Source organism: Chlorella variabilis (genome assembly GCF_000147415.1).
Source record: "Chlorella variabilis unplaced genomic scaffold CHLNCscaffold_14, whole genome shotgun sequence".
NCBI classification, from domain to species: domain Eukaryota; kingdom Viridiplantae; phylum Chlorophyta; class Trebouxiophyceae; order Chlorellales; family Chlorellaceae; genus Chlorella; species Chlorella variabilis.
The window spans coordinates 807,091-825,449 of record NW_005435074.1 but is presented as its reverse complement, the minus strand read 5'-3'; the positions used below and the strand labels follow the sequence as shown (position 1 = coordinate 825,449).

General features: G+C 61.2%; 4 protein-coding genes across 4 annotated transcripts; 2 read left to right on the top strand and 2 right to left on the bottom strand.

Annotated features, from left to right (window-relative positions):
* Nucleotides 1–427: 427 nt before the first annotated feature.
* On the bottom strand, nt 428–4,006 carry CHLNCDRAFT_36096 (hypothetical protein; the record flags this gene model as incomplete). The annotated part of the gene is made up of 12 exons (XM_005846262.1): nt 3,851–4,006; nt 3,451–3,493; nt 3,002–3,341; nt 2,795–2,879; nt 2,500–2,673; nt 2,334–2,411; nt 1,666–1,735; nt 1,389–1,544; nt 1,095–1,261; nt 867–992; nt 664–754; nt 428–543 (listed from the first exon to the last, which is right to left on the bottom strand). The coding sequence occupies exons 1-12, from the start codon at nt 3,899–3,901 to the stop codon at nt 428–430; spliced, it is 1,497 nt and encodes a 498-aa protein (XP_005846324.1). The 5' UTR covers nt 3,902–4,006.
* A 3,000-nt stretch (nt 4,007–7,006) lies between these two features.
* On the bottom strand, nt 7,007–8,959 carry CHLNCDRAFT_135719 (hypothetical protein; the record flags this gene model as incomplete). Its single annotated transcript, XM_005846261.1, has 6 exons — nt 7,007–7,225; nt 7,400–7,832; nt 7,995–8,183; nt 8,377–8,516; nt 8,656–8,845; nt 8,943–8,959. The coding sequence occupies 6 exons, from the start codon at nt 8,957–8,959 to the stop codon at nt 7,007–7,009; spliced, it is 1,188 nt and encodes a 395-aa protein (XP_005846323.1).
* A 519-nt stretch (nt 8,960–9,478) lies between these two features.
* On the top strand, nt 9,479–12,359 carry CHLNCDRAFT_53225 (hypothetical protein; the record flags this gene model as incomplete). Its single annotated transcript, XM_005846438.1, has 8 exons — nt 9,479–9,622; nt 9,789–9,902; nt 9,983–10,064; nt 10,269–10,340; nt 11,113–11,191; nt 11,315–11,790; nt 11,894–11,982; nt 12,123–12,359. 8 exons carry the CDS (start codon nt 9,479–9,481, stop codon nt 12,357–12,359), a joined length of 1,293 nt encoding a protein of 430 aa, XP_005846500.1.
* Nucleotides 12,360–12,412: 53 nt separating this feature from the next.
* CHLNCDRAFT_56219 (hypothetical protein) lies at nt 12,413–18,212 on the top strand (the record flags this gene model as incomplete). The annotated part of the gene is made up of 13 exons (XM_005846437.1): nt 12,413–12,485; nt 14,643–14,668; nt 14,893–15,054; nt 15,279–15,391; nt 15,543–15,642; nt 15,791–16,027; nt 16,181–16,320; nt 16,437–16,542; nt 16,829–17,056; nt 17,163–17,381; nt 17,505–17,757; nt 17,888–18,019; nt 18,103–18,212. 13 exons carry the CDS (start codon nt 12,413–12,415, stop codon nt 18,210–18,212), a joined length of 1,899 nt encoding a protein of 632 aa, XP_005846499.1.
* Between the last annotated feature and the right edge of the window lie 147 nt (nt 18,213–18,359).

Here is an 18,359-nt window from a genome sequence, read left to right as displayed (position 1 = left end):
GCCAGCACGGCAATGTTGAGTTGAGGGGTGTGCCCAGCAGGGCACGCACGGGGAGCTCTGGCACAGCCGCTGTGCAAGGCAGCATGCACGTGCAGCCAGGGCGCCGTTGCCGTGGCGAACGAACAAGCGCAGCCCAAGAGCTGGCTGGCGCTGCCGCAGCGTGTGCTTAGGGTGGTGCTCAGACGGAGGCGGGCATGTCCTTCTTCAGCTTCTCCAGGGCCTCCTCGATCTTGCGGTCCACCATGTCGGGGGTGAGGCTGAAGCCCACGTCGCCGTTGCCGCCGCCCACGCCCTTGCCACCCTCGTGGGGGTAGGCAGAGCCGCCTGCGGTGGGATGGGGCAAGGGGCAACAGAAGCGCAGTGAGCAAGCCAGGCAAGCGGAAGGCGGTGCCATGTCGGGCATGGCCTGCAAACACGTTGCCCAGGGTTACAGGGCGCTGAACTCACCGTGGTGGCTGACATCCAGGCCCTGAGCCTCAACCTCGGGTGACACGCGGAACAGGCCGACCTTCTTGAGCAGGATGAAGAAAGGAGTCATGATAGCTGCACAGGGTAGGCACCAGGGCCAACAGGGCTGTCAGTAGATGATGAGGAAGGAGAGGGAATGGGGCATGACGAGAGCGGTCGTGGGGCATGACAGTTGCGGTGCTGGCTGCAGCTCACCCAGGGTCCAGCCAAACACAACGAGGATGGCCATGCTGTTGGCGGCCAGCACGCTGCCGTTTCCACCCATGATGAAGCCATAAGGGCGTTGCTGCAGGAGGTCACGGAGGAGGTGGGGGTGTAAAGAGAAGGGAAGGTGGGTGAGGCGAGCGCATGCAGGGGTGCAGGCGAGGCGGTGCAGGCGTGAAGAGTAGGCAGCTCACCGAGCCGTCTGGCATGGTGCCATACACATCAGTGACCATGCCGGGGGCAGAGAAGGCGCCACCGGCCAGCAGGCCCCAGACACCGCAGCCCGCATGCACTGCGATGGCATCCAGGGGGTCGTCGATCTGCAACAACGGCGGCAGGTGCACAAAGCACCAAAGGTGCGAGGTTGGGCTGGGGCAGATGATCAGCTAACCACAGGACAGACCAGCCTGGAGGGTGCTCACCTTGAGGACATTGAGGTTGACCTTAGAGGCCACGAAGTAGACAAAGCCCCCGATGCCGCCGATGATGAAGGCCGCCCAGGTGTTGACAAAGCCGCAGGGGCCGGTGATGGACACCAAGCCCGCCAGCGCGCCGTTGCCGGCGATGATCAGGTCCCACACAACCACACCTGCACATGCGGAGGCACCAAATCTGTGATGATGTTTGCAGGGGGGGAGGTGGGCGCACTGCCATGCCTCGATCAGCGAATCAATTTGCAGACTGCGCCGAAGCCGAATGGAAGGCAAGCCACGCACCCAGGGTGAAATACTGGTAGGCCATGGCGATGAAGAGGGTGCAAATGGTGCCGGCGGCAGCGCCCACAGTGGTGTTGATGGCCACGGCAATGGCGACCTTGGAATAGTTTTCGGAACCGGTAAGAGAGAACGCAACAGCAGAGCCGGGGTTGAAACCTGCAGGGGGTCGATGCGTGGTGCAGGTGAGGGGGCACGCACCGAGGTGGAGGTTGTGCAAGGATGCCGTGCTAGAAGCGCGACTCACTCACGCAGCTCGGCAAACATAGCACGAACTCACCGTACCAGCCGAACCACAGCAGGAAGACACCAAGCAGAGTCAGGGAGGCATTGTGGCCCGGCATATCAACCTACAAGGGAAAACAGAAAGGAAAGGGCTGAGAGTGAGCAAGCTCATCGCACACTGCTCAACGCTCATTGCCCTATATCCCACCCAGCCGCAGGACTCTACTGCCGCCCGCGCCCCGCCCCATCTGGCCGCTTGCGCGCCCCATCCCCCCTCGATGGGGCCCGCCCACACCGGGGCCTCCCCCCTCCCGCCCACTGCTTTCTCAACGGCCCCGAGCCGGGGCTGCCCTCATTGCATACATAGTGCGCCTTTCCCTGCTTTTCTAGTGACCTAGCGTTCCGCACTGCCGTTTGGCCAGCCCATGCTCCCGTACCGTTGCGTTTCTCCCCAATGCGCCATGCCACTTTGCCAGTCATACACACGTTTCGATGCGTGCCCTGTCAGCTGCTTGCGTTGCATGTCGCCTTGCTCCACCCCTGTTTTATTGCTTTCTCTGCTTTCGCCCGGTTCCCGTCCCGTTTCGGCGGGGAGTCTATGTTGCAAGCTAGTTCTTGCTTTACCAGACTTTAAGCCCACACAAGCAAGCAAGCAAGCAAGGGCAGCCCACAGCACACATTCTGGGCACAATGGGTTGCTGGCCGCATTGCACACAAACTTACCGGGTTGCCTGCGGCGTCAAAGCGGCCAATGCGGGGGCCCAGGACCCAAGCGGCAGCCAGGGACGCAACGCCACCAACCTGTGTCGAGCAGGGACGAGCCAAAGTGAGCGTTGCGGCCCTCGGTGCAGCTGGCAGTGCAGGGCGGGCCGTAAGCAACCCGCCTTACCATGTGCACAGCGGCATCGCCAGCAAAGTCGTAGACGCCGGAGCCGGCAAAGTAGAGGTACGACTGCTTGGCGGCGGTGGCCTCAGACCTCCAGGGGGACAGCCAGCCGCAGGTGGACCACATCCAGTGGGCGACCACGGGGTAGACAAACATCACAATCATGAGCTCGTACAGCTGCAGGGACAGAGCAGGGGCTCAGTGACGGCGGTGACAGGCAGGTGCAGCTGCGAGGCAGGCAGGCAATCAGCACGATGCAAGTGGCGTGGCTAAACACCTAGGGACGGTGGTCACTCACCATGTAGGCCTCGAACTTGCAGCGCTCGGCCACGGCACCGGACACAATGGTGGCGCCGGTGGCAGCAAAGGTGAACTGGAAGAACCTGCTCATGGGAGGGCGGGGGATGAAGCGGGTTCAGTCGGGGCACGTGGGGCGGCAGGACATGAGGCGAACGAGGGGCGGGAGTGGGGGTGCAATGTGCAGGGCAGGCGGGGTGGGCCGCACCAGAGCCAGAAGCTGGAGCGTGGCAGGTTGGACTGGGCAAAGAAGCGGTTGCCGATGAAGGCCTGGCTCGCCGACAGGCCAGGGATGGGGTCGCCTGCCTCGCACTCCAACAGGGCAGGGCCCTCCAGACCGCCGCAGTGCTCGAAGGGCACGGGGTCGCCGAACGCAAAGGCGAAGCCGGTGAGGTACCAGGCGCAGCAGCCGAAGCAGGCATCCAGGATGTTGAGGAGGATGATGTTCTTGGCGTTCTTCGACCGCACGCTGCCGGCGCACAGCATGGCGAAGCCGGCTTGCATGAAGAACACCAGGTAGCCCGAGAACACGGTGAAGTAATTGTTGACTGCAGGCAGAAGGAGGGGCAGGCAGACCAGGTCAGGGGAGCAGCTGCAGAGCACGGATGCGTCAGAAGGCGAGGCACACTGCTCAAATGAAGCAAAATGGTGACCCACCATCGGCCACGAGAGTGGTGCCCACGTTGGCCTCAATCAGGGCCTGCAGATAGTGGGGGTGAGCCGCTCGGCAAGGTCAGCGGCGGCGGCGGCACTGTTGTGGCTGCGTGTTCCAGAGGCACCGCCCGCCTGAGCGGCACATGGGCACGGTCATGCCATCTGTTCCTGATTTAGCCGCAGAGAGCGGCAGCGACTGGGGCAATAGTACCCCACGTGGGGGTCCCAAGCCCTAGCAGAGCCAGAGGCAAAGGGGGCCCCGGGGCGCCAAAGGCCCGCGCCGACGTCCTCTCACCAGGCCGCCCAGGCCCAGCGGGGTGCCCCTTGTGGGACCCTGTGCGCTGGGGCTCGCCAACGAATGCCCTAGCAGGGTGGGCAAAGTGCGGCCTGCGGGCCTGCTTACATTAACTTCAGCGGCCATCGCCTCGGTAAGCACGGGGGCAACGTCCGCCATGGTGCCCAGCTGCTTGTAATCGTTGGGCGCCGCCGCGGATTAGGGCTCTCTACTCCTCCACGGCCAGGAAAGGTTTGCCACTCCCACGCTGCTCAGACAGTCTCCAGACACAAGCTGTTACACAGGCTCCTAGCAGAATGGAGAAGTGTTTGGCAAGAGCCTGGGACAAAAAAATTTGGGCTCACTTCATGGGTTCACCAAACCCTGCACCTGTGCACGCTGTGCGAAGAACTATTTGAGCACCTGGCTGTTTCTTCAGGAGGAGACACGGGCCTAGCTTTGAAAGGCTGCAGTCCAACCCAGTGGTTGCCTTGGCTTTGGTTCTTTGCTGCTGCTTGCATCTGTGTCTGTCCGAACAAAAGCAAATGAAGGCCTGTGATGCAGCGTGCAAGACGCATTGGGCAGGGTGGGGTTCCCAAACCGCCGGCTGCGCAGCACCTTCTGCGACCCCTTGGGCGCCCAAGGTGTGTTCATAGTCTCTCAAATGGCTCTCTCTGCCACAAAGTGCATGTACGCCTTGTGGCATGGGCAGTGGCGTAGGAGTTGTTATACCCGCACCGGTGCTGGAGCCCGCGTCGTGACAACATGAAAATTGTTCCAACGGGTCCAGTGGCGGCAGCAGAACCAGGGGCCCACCGGGCCCCGCCTGCACAGCACGGGTCAGCGCAGGGGTCGGAGCAGCATTCTGTGGTTTGCAGGCAGAGAAGCAGAGCAGATAGAGGTCCAGACTGTGCTGTGACGCGAGGGATCCAGGCTGCAACTGCTTAAACGGTGCAAGGCTCAACCTGTCAAGTGGTTTGCTTGACGCAAGGTCTTTTTTATGCTTGATCAGGCCAGCAGCTGCTCCAGCTGCATGTGTACTTGCCTGCAGCCCATGGCCCACAGCGCTCCAGACCAATGCCTGATCACAGCTTCACGATCTCGAGCCGGGCAGCCGCCTGACTGGCAGGCCACGCATCTCTAGCGCCTGTGCAAGGCCGCCAGGCAGCCTGTCTGCCTTGAGGGCCCGGTACCATCGCACCAGAGCCGCGGCATCTGCGCATGTCAACCCGGTGCCAGGGGCTGCGGATGTGCTGCTGCTGCTACTGGCCAGGGAGGTTGCCCCCGGATGCCCGTCTGATGGCTGCGCTGCTGGCTCCGGCTGGTGCCCTGCCACGATCCTTGATAGAGCCTCGGCGGCCATGGTGGCAGCGCTACTGGCAGGTGCCAGCGCCAGCAGCGCATATGTGGCTGGCAGCCCAAGGCAGCTGATCAGTGCATCCAGATCTGCTAGCCGCTGCCTCCACCATTGCTTCCGCTGGCTGGGTGCCAGCCCCAGCGCCTCCAGCTTGGCAGCACTACAGGAGGTATGAAGCATGGTGCAAGTCGCTGCCACAGAACCTGGGCACTGCTGCTGCAAACATCAAGGCACCATCTCAAGCTCGCCAAGTTATGGTTCAGCCGCCGAGCACCACTGCAGCCCAGCAAAGCTGAGAGGGCCACCCACCGATCTGGCGCCAGCCGTCCATCCTGCCACTGCCGCAGCTGAAAACGCCCCCACGCAGCCAAGCCATCGTCTGCAGGGAGTGGCGTGCTTAGCAGATCGCCACCACGCTGCTGTCGCAGCGTGTGCAGCTGGGCATAGCGGCGGTCCCACCGGCCTTCCATCGGCGCAAACTCAAACCTGCACCATGGCCGGCGGGGGGCTCGCAGGAAAGCGAGGTCAGCAGTCCACAGGAGATGAAGTTGCACAATGCAGGGAGTCAGCAGCAGGCAGCGCCGGCTGTGTCGCGACAGGCAACACGAGCAATTCGAATCGCACCCGCAGCTCAGAAGGCGGCTCAGCTGTGAGGGCGTCAGTGAAGCGCCCTGGTCACCGCGCCACCGCCGCCGCTGCGTCATCACCCAAGCCGCTAGCCGCGGGTTGGGAGCCCACTGGAATGGCACATCCGTGTGCCCAAACTCCTGCGCAGCACCGCGAGGTGCTACTTCAGGCAGGGGGCGGCAGGGCTTCAGCGGGAAGGGCTCCCAATCAAAGCGAGGCAGGCAAAGCAAGCTTGATTCACCCCCAAACCTCACAACTCGCCCTCAACCCCAGCTTACCACTCCACGCTCCCACTTTTCCATCGCCTACCTCTCTGAAGTCCAGCAACTCTGCAAATCGCGCGTCCCACCCACTTTCGTGCACTTGAAACACAACGCCCAGGCCCTCCAACCGCCGTCGCCGCTCGTCCGCCAGCGTGCCCTCCCGCCACTGATGCAGCTGCGCTTGCAGCCAGCGGTGCAGCCCAGGGTAGCGGTGCTGCGCCCACGGTGCACGGGGCACGCGGCAGTGGCCATGGTCAGAGTGGAATGCGGCCAGCTGTCGGAACTGTGCAGCCCAAGCATCCTGGAAGGCGTCGCAGCAAAATCCCAGCGCCGTCAGCTGGCGCTGCCGACTTGTGGGCAGGTGGCCTGCTTTCCAGGCATGCCGCTGCTGCGCCACCCATGCGCCCAGCCCTGCGCATACGCACGGTCGCAAAAAGTCGTGTGCAGGCCAGCGGCGCCTGCTGCAGGGTTCCCAGCTGATTTTCAAGGGAAACAGGCCAACCCATCACCTGAATGCATGCTGACAGGGACACGGGTGTGAGCATGCTCCTGGTAGAAGAGCTCCAGCTGGCGGCAGCGCTCCTCGAACGAGATGCGCCGGCGGTGACTGCCGGCGTGCGAGGGGGCCGCGGCAGACTGTCTTGGGGCACGGCTGGCCGCGTCCGCTGCCCTCGCCGATTGTCTTGCGCTGCTCTTTATCCACAAGCCCCAAGGCCGATGGCTAACACCGGCGGGATCTCCTCTGTGACCGACCAACCAAGCTCCCCGCGCTATTTCTATCATTTCAACTTGGGGAGGTGCGCGCACTGGCACCTTTCGTGCCGTACTTGCATACGGCGGCGGCGCAGGCGGGACAGCCGCCTTGGCACAGCCGCCATGCGGCCGACCTCGACTCCTTGCCAGGGTGGATGTTGTCATGCTGGATGGTTCATACTCAATGACAGTGTGCAAGACTTGTAGCATTCAGCGAAGGGAGCTCGAGAAGCCAGACGAAGAAACTACCTCACGACAGCACCCATGGGCGGAATGAGCGCTAGCTCACAGAGGCGTGTCAGCGCAGAAGCAGCAGCCGTACACGCGAGATGACAGGCTGCGCACGGGTTCCAGCCTGGCCAGCGGTGGCCGCAGCGCTGGCGACAGCAGGTCGCCACCCAGCGTGGCCACCAGCGGCACAGCCTTGGCCAGCGGGAGCTCCCGATCCCCCATGCTGCTACCCAGCCGGTGGGAGGCCACCTTGAGCACCTCCTTGGAGCACACCTGCAGCAGGAAAACATGCACATACTGGCGGGAAGGTAGGCACAGCATGCTCAAAACACTGCTGCATGTGTGCTCTGCCGCCGCTCATGTGTGCGTGCACCTGCACCGTGGTGACCCACCATGGTGCAACAGGCCTCAACACCCACAATAAACATGCAAGCCCAATTGACACACCTGCAGCGCCGCTGCAAACTCATCGCCGCTAGCCACCGCCTCTGCCTCTGCCGCCAGCTGCTCCACCACATGCCCATCCACGAGCATCGCCTCCGCCCCAAGTAGCACCGCTCGGTCATCAGGGGCCCGCGGTGTCAGCGATTCTTGCAGCGACTTAGGATCAGGGAGCAGAAACTGCGCCCAGCCGCGCCCTGCGATCGCGGCCGGGATCTGGTCCGCAAATGCCGCTGCTATGCCGGCCATCAGCTGCTGCACCTGCGCCGCACTAAGCGATTCTGCCAGCGGCACATGCGCCAACTGCGTCACTGCTACACGTCGCAGCACTCCCACCAGCTCTCGTGTGCCCTGCTGCGACAAAAACTCGGCAAAAGACAGAAACCGCTCCTGCGATGGGGCTGACAGCTTGGGCACGCCCAACGGCCGTTGCACGCCGCTGCACAGGTGACCAGGCAGGAGCAGCAGTGGTGGGGTCCATGCAAGATCCGTCAGCCTGACATGTCATGCACACCGGCGGCGGGGAGGCAGTTGATCATGTCCAACCCAGTGGATGCACACCCGCCCGCCGCACACCCGTCCGCGCAAGGAGCCAACTCACCTGCCCTCCACGGCTGACTCGAGGTATAGGTGCCTGCCCAGGATGTTGAGCTGCACCCGCACAAACAGATCCAGCAGGGGCAGCAGCCAGGCCGCGCCCACCGCACGGCTGAAGGCAGCCACCTTGAGCTCCTCCCACGTTGCGAGCTTCTCAGCCTGCGAAAGCGGCGCGCTGCCTTCCTTGGCTCGTCTGCAGGCAAGTGGGTGCCGCGGCATGGCTGTGCATGTCAGGCCCGCACATACGCTGGCAAGAAAATTGGCCAAGCTTGGCTGCATTATTGCACACACACAGCAGTGCACCACCCAGCCGTTGCTGCACAGCAACACAGCAACCTGCCAGCAGCACACCACCGTAGAGCACACGGGAGACGGGCATAGCGCACCGCAGAAGTTCGAGCGGCGTCTCCACATCAGCCGCTGCCATCAACGCGCGGGAAAGCGCCGGTAGCAGCGACGGCAGTGTTGTGCTGTCTGCAATGTCCTGTATGCTGTCAAAGTGGTGCTGTAGATGCGCCTCCGCATCCTGCGCAACGCCAGCGGAGCACCGCACGGCGCAGCAAACATGCGTCATGGAGACTGGCTGATCATTACGTCCGAGCAGGCTGGATGTCGCTGAGGACAAAAGAATAGCAGTGGCACTGTGTTTTGCATGGCTGATTTACCAGCTGGGCGGCGCCGGCGCTGCCGCGAGGGTCCAGCAGCACGCTGCCCTCTTGAGGATGCGAGCCTGAGCTAGAGGGCCCTGCCTCGCTCGTTTCGGCACTCTCTGCGTACCACCACTTGTAAAGCGTGTACGCTGCTGCGCTGCCTGCTGCTCCGGCCGCTGTCAGGCCCAGGATACGGCGCCGGTTCCTGCACAGGCTAGGAGCGGGCAGGGGTGTCGGCAACGACCGCCGTGGCACCGCCCCTGGTGCCGCCTGGTGGGCTCGAGCACCGCGAGGCTCCGCACCTTCTCCAGCTCTCCATTGCAAACTAAATAGAGGTGAACCTGCGCCCTCGAATCGAATCGCCTGGCAGTCGTTGTCAGCCACTCAACTAGATCGATCGGGCTTTGCAAATTGGCGTGCAGAAGGGAGGTGCAAGGAAGGAAGGTGATTTTGGCCTGCAGCCGGCTGGCGGCTTTCGAGAAAGCCCCTCTCGCCACTAGACTTGCAGCCTTCGAGTTAAGCAGAATCGCTGGAGTTGGCACAAAATCCGAGAGGAGCGCAGCAGGGTCTGGGCACTACCTCCACCTGCAAGGTGGCACCTGCCCCGCTCGCGAGCCCTGTGTTTGCCCCGCTCATCTTCCCCCGTGGTCGGGCATCGATTGCGCCCCAAGCGACTCGCTGGTGAGGGTTCTCTGCAGTCTGTTGCATTGCGTTCAGCGCCTGTGATTGGCCAACAACTGTGTTGACGGTGTAAAGGGCAAATCTGCCGAGAAGCAGGTTTGTGAGGCGGCCGAAGAGCGCCCAGCCCCACAAACTGCCGCCCCGCCCGCACGGCTCAATGGACTCCACGGCGGCGGCGGCGGCGGCGGCGGTGCGAGCTTTTTACGACTTCTTGAACGCAAAGGACGCCGAGGGACTGTATGGCCTCCTGGCTGAGAACATCGAATGGGATTGCAATGAGATTGCCACCAGTGCGCAAAAGGTGCACCGCTGCATTCTGAAGTTGTCCGAGTCAGTATGGGCGCCCAGCAGGAGTGGGCGCCCAGCAGGAGTCAGATGACATCAGCTGGGTTATCTTACCCAGCTAGCTGCTAGATGATGCTACCTTACCTTAACACCATAAATGCTCCTTGGTCTGTTGTGTGCAGGCAGGCGTACCCTGGCTGCAGACGGCGAGTGGCAAGCAGGCACTTATTGAGATGTCGGCCAAGGGGGCTGCTGTGGAGCTGGACACCAGCAAGTTTCAGTTCTGCCTGAAGCAGGTAGGGGTCCGTCAGCGCACCTCCTTCCTAGTTTTTAAGTGGCAGCCCTTGTTGTTGTTTTTGTGATTTTTTTAAAGCAGGTGTTTGTTTTACAGCAGGTGGTGGTGGACGGTGATGCTGCATTCTCAGTCTCAGAGACGACCATCGCCTGCAGGCGAACAGGTGGGAATGAGGAAGGCTTGTTGGTGGTTACGTGGGCATGCAGGTGTAATGCCTTCTTCTCCAGCTTTGCGCCCCATGCCTTCCTTCACAGGCAAGAGCGTGCGGACCGAGAATGTGCACCAGGTTTGTGCTGCTTGTGGGCTATTGAGCATGGTGCAAGCAGTGGGCTTGTTCTGAGCCATGCAATGTCTGCTATTAAGTCAGCAGTTGCTGCGGTACAGTTTGGGTTTGATGCTGCGGGCAAGATCAGCAAGTTCCGGCACTGGGTGGACACAGGTGGGCTGGTTAGTCGTGCATTTGCGAGGGGCAGCCCCCCTTTGGTTGGTGTTTTGCCTCCATCCGCTCCCGGCTAGGTTGCAGGAGCGCACGTATACGTGTGGACACCTGACGAGCAGATGCCGGCAGCTTGGGCAGCCATGGGCACCGAGGGCGCCGGCGCCATCGACAGTTAGGCGACCCCTTCCCCTCGATGGCTCGGTTCACCATCAACCCAAAGAGAGAGAGATCGGGAACCAGACAACCTGGCTTTGTTTACTTCGGCAATTTATCATGCTGCAACTAGTGGTTGCTTCCCGAGTTTTGCTGTTAACTCGGTAGCAGAGGATGAGAGTGGGCATGCAGCAGCACGCACCACTTCAAGACGTGCCGGGCGCCCATGGCAGCACAATGCTTTCATTTCACATGCATTTATATGTATTCGCATCACATCGCAAACCGAGGAGAGGTGATAGGTGCAGGCATTGGCGCCAGCAATGAAGACGGTGCACAGCCAGAACGATTGGTGGGATGCAGGGCATACCTAGTTATAGAATAGAGGTGCATGGGAGCCTTCTTCCTGAGTTTGCAATCTGGGCAGGGACGAGCTGGCGCCGTGCGGGGATGACGTGGCGCACACCGCCACCTCAACCCCCGGTGGTGAACACAGCTAGCATCAGCTTAGCGATCGGCTGAGGATGGGCGCTCGTTTACATTGGTATTGAGCACCGCCAAACAAAAGTGTTTAGGAGGCGGCCAATGCTCATCGCTTTGGCTTACTTGTTTGCCGCAGCCAGTATAGCTGCTGTCATGCTGAAGCTGAATTGGTCGAGGCTCGCATGGTCCCGGAGCCGGCCGCCTGCTGCCGCCAGGTGCGGTCCCAGTGGTAGCCCGGGCCGCCTGCTACCGCCAGGTGCATGCTGCCGCCGGCCGGGCTATGGCCGTGCTGCCAAGGGGCCGCATCAGTCAGTGCTCATCAGACTCGTACCATGCAGGTATGTGCCCTGGGAGGTGGCCAAGGATGCCAAAAATGATAGCGTGCTGGTAGTCGACTGCACCCACACAGGCCTCCCCACCATGACTCACCACAAGGGCCACCGCAACCCGCCGGGCGGCTGCAGCGACTGCAGCACGGGGCTTGTGCTCGATGCGCTGGCCGCCACCGGAAGCCTCGGTGCAATGGTTGCACCCTGGCTCGTCAAGCCGGCTGTCAGCGTGAATCACTTTGACGCTGATGCGGTGCTGTCGCTCTGGGCGTATTGCCATCAGGACACTGCGCTGGAGCATAGCGCGCTGCTGCGACATGCAGCGCGCATTGGGGATCTGCGCGAGGCAGGCTTGGGCAGCAGCCCTGAGGCGCTGGCGGCAAGGAGCTGGGACGGCGTGACTTCAGAAGAGCAGGTGCACCACGCGCTAAAGCTATGCTGCTGGATTAACACCATAGAGCGAACACGGTTCTCGCCTCCGTACGGTGAGGCATTACTAACCTGAGGGGTGGTGATTACACATCAAAAGACATCCGAAGATGGCAAACCATGTATTGAGGAACCACACTTCCTCTTTCTGCTCTTCAGTGGACAAGGATGCAGATGCCAAGCATGTTTATTTCCTAGAGCGCCTGGCGGCAGCGCTAACCACGGAGGGAATTGCGGAGCTGCGCCAGGTGACAGGGCGCGTTGCAGCGCGTGTATGTGTGTGTCTGCTGGTCGTCTGCCTGAGCATGCATTGCATATCTGTCGCACCTGGCCCTTGTTGTGCTGTGGTGGTGCTACGTGCAGCATCAATCAGGCTCTCTTGATGCAGATCAGCGAGTGCTGCTACATGCAGGAGTGGGAGGAGGATTACAGTTCGGTGCTGGCTGGCTGGCAGCTGATGGAGGACATGCGACCCAACTCGGTGCACCGACACGACAACCTTGGCATGGTCGTTCTTCGGCCGGCCCGACCTTTGAATTACTACTCTCTTTTCAGCTTCGCCATTGGTGCTGACACAGTGGTGACTGTGCTGCCGGGAAACCGATATGAGGTGGAGAGCAGGTAGGTGGGCGGCTGGGTGGACCGGGGGTTGAGTAAAGGCAGTGGATGTGCTACCTGATGCATGGGTTCATTGACATCACAACCAAACTTCTCCTCTCCTGCCTCATGTTTGTGCAGGTACACGCAGTTTGTGAGCCTCTTTAGTCGCCCTGTGCAAGCTCGCTTGGACCTGGGGCCTCTGGCCAAAGCGCTTAACAGGCGCGCTCCGCCTTCCATCCATGAAGCTATTGTGGGGGGGCTGGGCAGGGAGGCTGATGTTTGCAAAAGTGTTGACAATTGGCTGCTGACTGTTGACTGGCACTCGCTACCTGGCCGCTGGCTAGCTTCCTGCAGGGTTGACACTGGGCGTGAGGAGGGAGTGCAGTGGGCGTCCAACAGCTTGGTCGACACCGGGCCTCTCCTGCGGTGAGCACTGCACCATTTGCATGGTGGCACGCAATGCATGACAGAGCTTATCTGCACTTGCTTCACCACCACTTGCTATGCCAAGGCTGCTGTCCCCCCCCCCACCCACACACACACACACACCCACCCCACCCACTCCCCACACACGCACACGCACACAGGCTTGAAAGGGATGGTGACAAACTTTCCAAAGCACAACGGTATGGGCAGCCTAACGAGCGGCTGCACTACCGTTCCGGCCTGCCGCCTGCCATCTTTGAGGCCGTGGTGTGTAGCTACCATCACCATGGCTTGCGCGGCACACAGCCCAAGGTTGGGGGGTGGAGCTGGGAGTTGCTGCAGCAGCACAATGCCAGCATAGACTGGGCCGCCTGGGAGCGTGACGTGCTGTCGGGCGTGTTGGCTGGGTGAATATGTTGCGCATTGCAGAGGCCCAGTGCCCTCCAAAACATTCTGCATAACTAATAGTACAACTTTCATGGAACCAATTTGGGCGATTTCTTGCTAGAGGCATTCCAGAGTGACGTACAACTGTTAGAGAGGGTATGTCTTGTACAGGAGAGCAAACGCACTGAAACGGGATCAGTGTGTTTGTTGCACAACCAAAAGGTGCAGCACCGCGATGCGACTGCTCCTCCTGAAGGCCTAACGGAAGTAGTTGCGTGCCAGCTGTCGCACTTTCTGGTGGAACAATGGTGTTGTGATCTTGCTGGATGCGGTGTGGAAGGGGTTGAGCAGCACCTGTAGGGGCATGAGAATGAGCATCGAGCAAAGTTCAGGGCAGGGGCCATCGCTGTGGCTGGCGTGCTCCAAGCTGGATGGCCATGCAGCGGATCAAAACTGCCGCACACTGCTGACTGTTTGTAGTGCACCTACCCGAAGGTACAGCTCATACACGTCCTTGAAGAAACTCTTCACCAGATCGTCGCTGCGACCGTCATGCAGCAGCAAAAACTTGACGTGCGCGGCGGTGGTGAAGGCGGACACCTGGGCATGTATCAGGGGAGGGGCGCCGAGCGGTATGGGCAGGGTGGCAGCACAGAGTGAATGCGGCAGCGGCGCAGGGTGGAGTGGTGCAAAAGCACCCTACCCAGCCCGCTTTGTCCTGCCCACCTGCAGGTTGTTGAAGCGGTCCACAACCCCAAGGTGCATTGAGCTGGAGTGCCACTCTGCCTCCTCCACCGCGTCCAGCGCTGCGTGCAGCACAAAGTGGTACAGATACTGCGGCCGCTCCTGCACAGAAGTGATGCCAGGCAAGGGTAGGGCGGAGCGGTCTGGGCTGACGAGCAGCCAGAGCGGTCTTGTTCGCGTTCACACTGCTGTTACCCGGCGGGTGCGCACCTCCCGCCCGCCGGCGTCTGTCGACTTGGCGCTGAGGTCCGCCTCGTACAGTGGCACATCCTCGGCCCCCACGATCACCATTTGCAGCACCGACATGGGTGCAACGCCCGCACCCCTTTAGTGCGGTTTTCAATGTGCTGTAGGGAGCTTCATCGCGCAGGGCTGGATCTCTGAAGCCTGCACGCCTGCCGTGCATTGCTCGCAAAGAAGCGTTTTAAAGAGAGCGCGCGTCAGCAGGACAAGAGGCGGTACGCGGGTATTTTTTGGCCGGCGCAGACTCCCAACATTGTTGCAAGGAGACTGCTGCTCCTGCTGTGCCGGCGATCCCACAGGCAGCCAGATGGAACGGCGAGGCGGGCCATCGGCGCTTGCAGCCGTGCTAGCAGCCGTTTTGGTCGGCCAGGCGGCCGCCTTCTACTTGCCAGGCACGTACCGACCACTTGCAGGGCCGCTGGAAGCAGGCTGAGTGCCACCGCTTGCTGCTGTTGGGCAGGGGCGCAGCCCGCAGGCTCGGCTAACTGGCTGGCCCTATTGGCTGCAGGCGTGGCGCCGCAAGATTTCAAGAAAGTGAGGAGCTGGAGCCGGGGGGCGGCTCCACACAAACTGTAGCAGCTCGAAGTTTGGTTGCGAACCCTCGGCTGAGCAGGCCAGGGCCTCTGGGGGCGGCCACTGTGGCACCGTGGGCGATTCGCCCCGACCACAGCCGATCACCCAGCCCACCCGCATGCGCGTCCTCCCGCCGCTGACAACACGCCCACGCCTGCCCCGCCCCGTGCGTACCCACGCTGCAGGGCGACCCCATCACCCTCAAAGTAAACAAGCTGATGTCAGTGAAGAACCTTCCGTATGAATACTTCTCGTTGCCCTACTGCCGCCCTGAGAAAATCATCAGTTCGGCGGAGAACCTTGGCGAGGTGCTGCGCGGCGACCGCATCGAAAACTCGCCCTACACGGTGCGCGCCCATGCGGCGCAGATGCGGGGTGTCTGCAGGCTGCGCCCGGCAACCCAGGTCTCCAGAACTTGGCGGCAGCGGCAGGGAAGGCGAGGGGAGGAGCAGAATGGCGGTAGAGGTCTCTGTTGGGTCAAGTGTGCAGGGTGGAAACATGGCGTTTCACGTCCTCACCCTATTCTGCGGGCTTCCTGTCGCCCCTGCCATTGCTGCACTGGTACGTGCAGGCCAAGTTCCGTGTGAACCAGCACTGCAAGGTGCTGTGCCGCATCGCGTCGCTGAACAAGGCACAGGAGAAGGCGTTCAAGAGCCGCATCAGCGACGAATACCGCGTGAACATGTGCGTGGGAGAGGGAACGCAGAGCAGTAGCCCAACAATGGAAGGAGGGATTGAAACAGGGCGTTGCTGCATGCTGCCCCCCTCGTGCATGTACAGCTGGCAGTATTGCGGTTGAGATTAGCACCACCAATCCCATCTCCACCTGTTGCAGGATTCTGGACAACCTGCCCATCGGCATGGTGCGCATGCGTGAGGATGACGGAGAGCAGATCAAGACTTATGAGCGCGGCTTCCCCGTGGGTTTTATGGACGTGAGCCAGGCTGCCTGCACCTGCTCTCGTGCTTCCACGTGCCTGGTGATACACGATGTCCAGCCACCGTGCCTTGTGCCTTTCCAGGCATCTGCTACTTACGTGTGTGGCTGGCGGCATGCATGCGCTGCCTCACGTCCCACTGCAGGACCAGGACCGCACATACCTCAACAACCACCTCAGCTTCACCATTCTGTACCACAAGGACGCTGAGACCGACCTGGCGCGCATCGTGGGCTTCGAGGTGGAGCCATACAGTGTGCAGCACAAGTACAAGGGAGAGTGGGATGCGGAGGGCACCACCAAGCTGACCAGCTGTGACCCGGATGAGAAGAAGTATGTGACCGACAAGGGCCCTCACCAGCTGGTGTCAGAGGGCAAGGAGGTGCGCATGGTGCAGGGCTTCGGCGGGTGGGAGTGGCTGATTGCAAGGGGACACAGCCATTTGGGCAGATTGTGCTGCTTTGCTTTTACAATTCACTTTTGCCCTGCACCTGCATCACGGCTCTTGCCCTGCGCTCGTGCACCTGCTGCGCAGGTAATCTTCACGTATGATGTGGCCTTCAAGGCCAGCGACATTCGGTGGGCCTCCCGCTGGGACACCTACCTGCTGGCCACTGACGACCAGGTGCACTGGTTCTCCATTATCAACTCCCTCATGATCGTCCTCTTCCTCAGGTGCGTGGTTAGGTGGGAGGTGGCTGGCGCATCCTTGCATATTTATTGACCCGCCAATCAATCTGCTTGTTGCACTGCCCAGCTTATAGAATTCCTTTGCGCGTCCCCAAATGCAGCGGCATGGTCGCCATGATCATGATGCGCACGCTCCACCGCGATATTTCCAAGTACAACCAGCTGGAGACGGCTGAGGAGGCGCAGGAAGAGACGGGGTGGAAGCTGGTGAGGTGCTATTTTTGTGATGGTGGTGCTGCTGTTGCTTGCGTTGGAGCCGTCCGTCCCCGTGCTGGTGTGGTGGCCGCAGCAGTGCTGCTTTGGTTCAGTTGCAGCATGTGCTTGCTGTTTCTCGTTGAGATCCTCTGGTCGCACATTGCATCTTCTCTTTTATGTTCATCGCACCCTACCTGGCTGGTCTGCCCTCGGGCAGGACATTGGGGTGTAATGCTACGTTGCCAGTCCTACCTGTCGCTCCTACAACTCGCTTCACCCTGTTGCTCGCACCCTGCAGGTGCATGGCGATGTGTTCCGGCCGCCCTCGCATGGGTCCTGGCTGGCTGTGCTGGTGGGCACTGGCGTGCAGCTGTTTGGTATGACCCTGGTGACGATGTTGTTTGCCACGCTGGGCTTCCTGTCCCCCGCCAATCGTGGCGGCCTGATGACGGCGGTGCTGCTGCTGTTCGTCTTCATGGGCTGCTTCGCTGGCTACTTCTCTGCCCGCCTATTCAAGACCTTCAAGGTGCGTGGGCGCACGGGCTGTTTACACTTGCGATGTCGGCTTTTTGCAGCGGAACCACAAAAGTGTGCAATCCCTTCTGTTGCTGCCTGGCCATACCGTGTCGCAGGGCGAGCAGTGGAAGCAGACCACGATCCGCACTGCGCTGACCTTCCCCGGCTTTGTCTCCGTCATCTTCCTCACCCTTAACTTCCTGGTGTGGGGCCAGAAGAGCAGCGGCGCCGTGCCCTTTGGCACTCTCTGCGCGCTGGTCTTCCTCTGGTGCGGCATCTCCGTGCCGCTCTGCTTCGTGGGCAGCTACTTTGGCTACAAGAAGCCGGCGCCAGAGGTGCAGTGGGTGGCAGGCGGGGCATGCAATCAGCGCAAATGCGTATTGGGCCGCCCACAGCTTCCATCATTGCCTGACAGGGCTGGGCCTCCCTCTGTTTGCCTCCCCGCTGCCTCGGTGCAGGACCCAGTGCGCACCAACAAGATCCCGCGCCAGGTTCCGGAGCAGCCATGGTACATGCACCCCGCCTTCTCCATCCTCATTGGCGGCATCCTGCCCTTTGGCGCCGTGTTCATCGAGCTCTTCTTCATTCTCACCTCCATGTGGCTCCACCAGTTCTACTACCTCTTTGGCTTCCTGGCCCTGGTGTTTGTCATCCTGATCATCACATGCGCCGAGATCACCATCGTGCTGGCATACTTCCAGCTCTGCTCTGGTGCGCCACTGGGGCTGTAGGGGGTGTGGCATGCAGGAGTGGCCCGATCGGGCGTGTGTCGGTGAAGCTCTGGCAATGGCACAGCCTCTGCTCTACCACCCCTTTTCCCCTGCCATCCGCCGCCGTGCAGAGGACTACCACTGGTGGTGGCGTGCATACCTTACAAGCGGCTCCAGCGCGCTCTACCTCTTCCTCTATTCCCTGTTCTATTTCTACACCAAGCTGGACATCACCAAGCTTGTTCCCGCGCTCATGTACTTCGGTGAGCTTAGCAATGAGTTGTGGATGTGTGGCGGAGGGTGCACCCGGCCCACAACCCGCGCCTGCTTTGTTTCAACTGTGCAGGCTACATGACAATCGTGTCGGCCACCTTCTTTTGCCTCACCGGCACGATAGGCTTCTTTGCAACTTACACCTTTATCCGCAAGATATATGGTGCCGTCAAGATTGACTGACCTAGCCGTGGGATTACTATGAAAATGGTGGCCAAGCCACACACCAATTTCACAACACTGCTACAGGCTGGCAGGGCGTGGGCTTGGCCTTTCGCTGGCCCGCGCCCCACAGCAGTGCTCTTAGAATTCCTGCAGCGGCCATGGCTG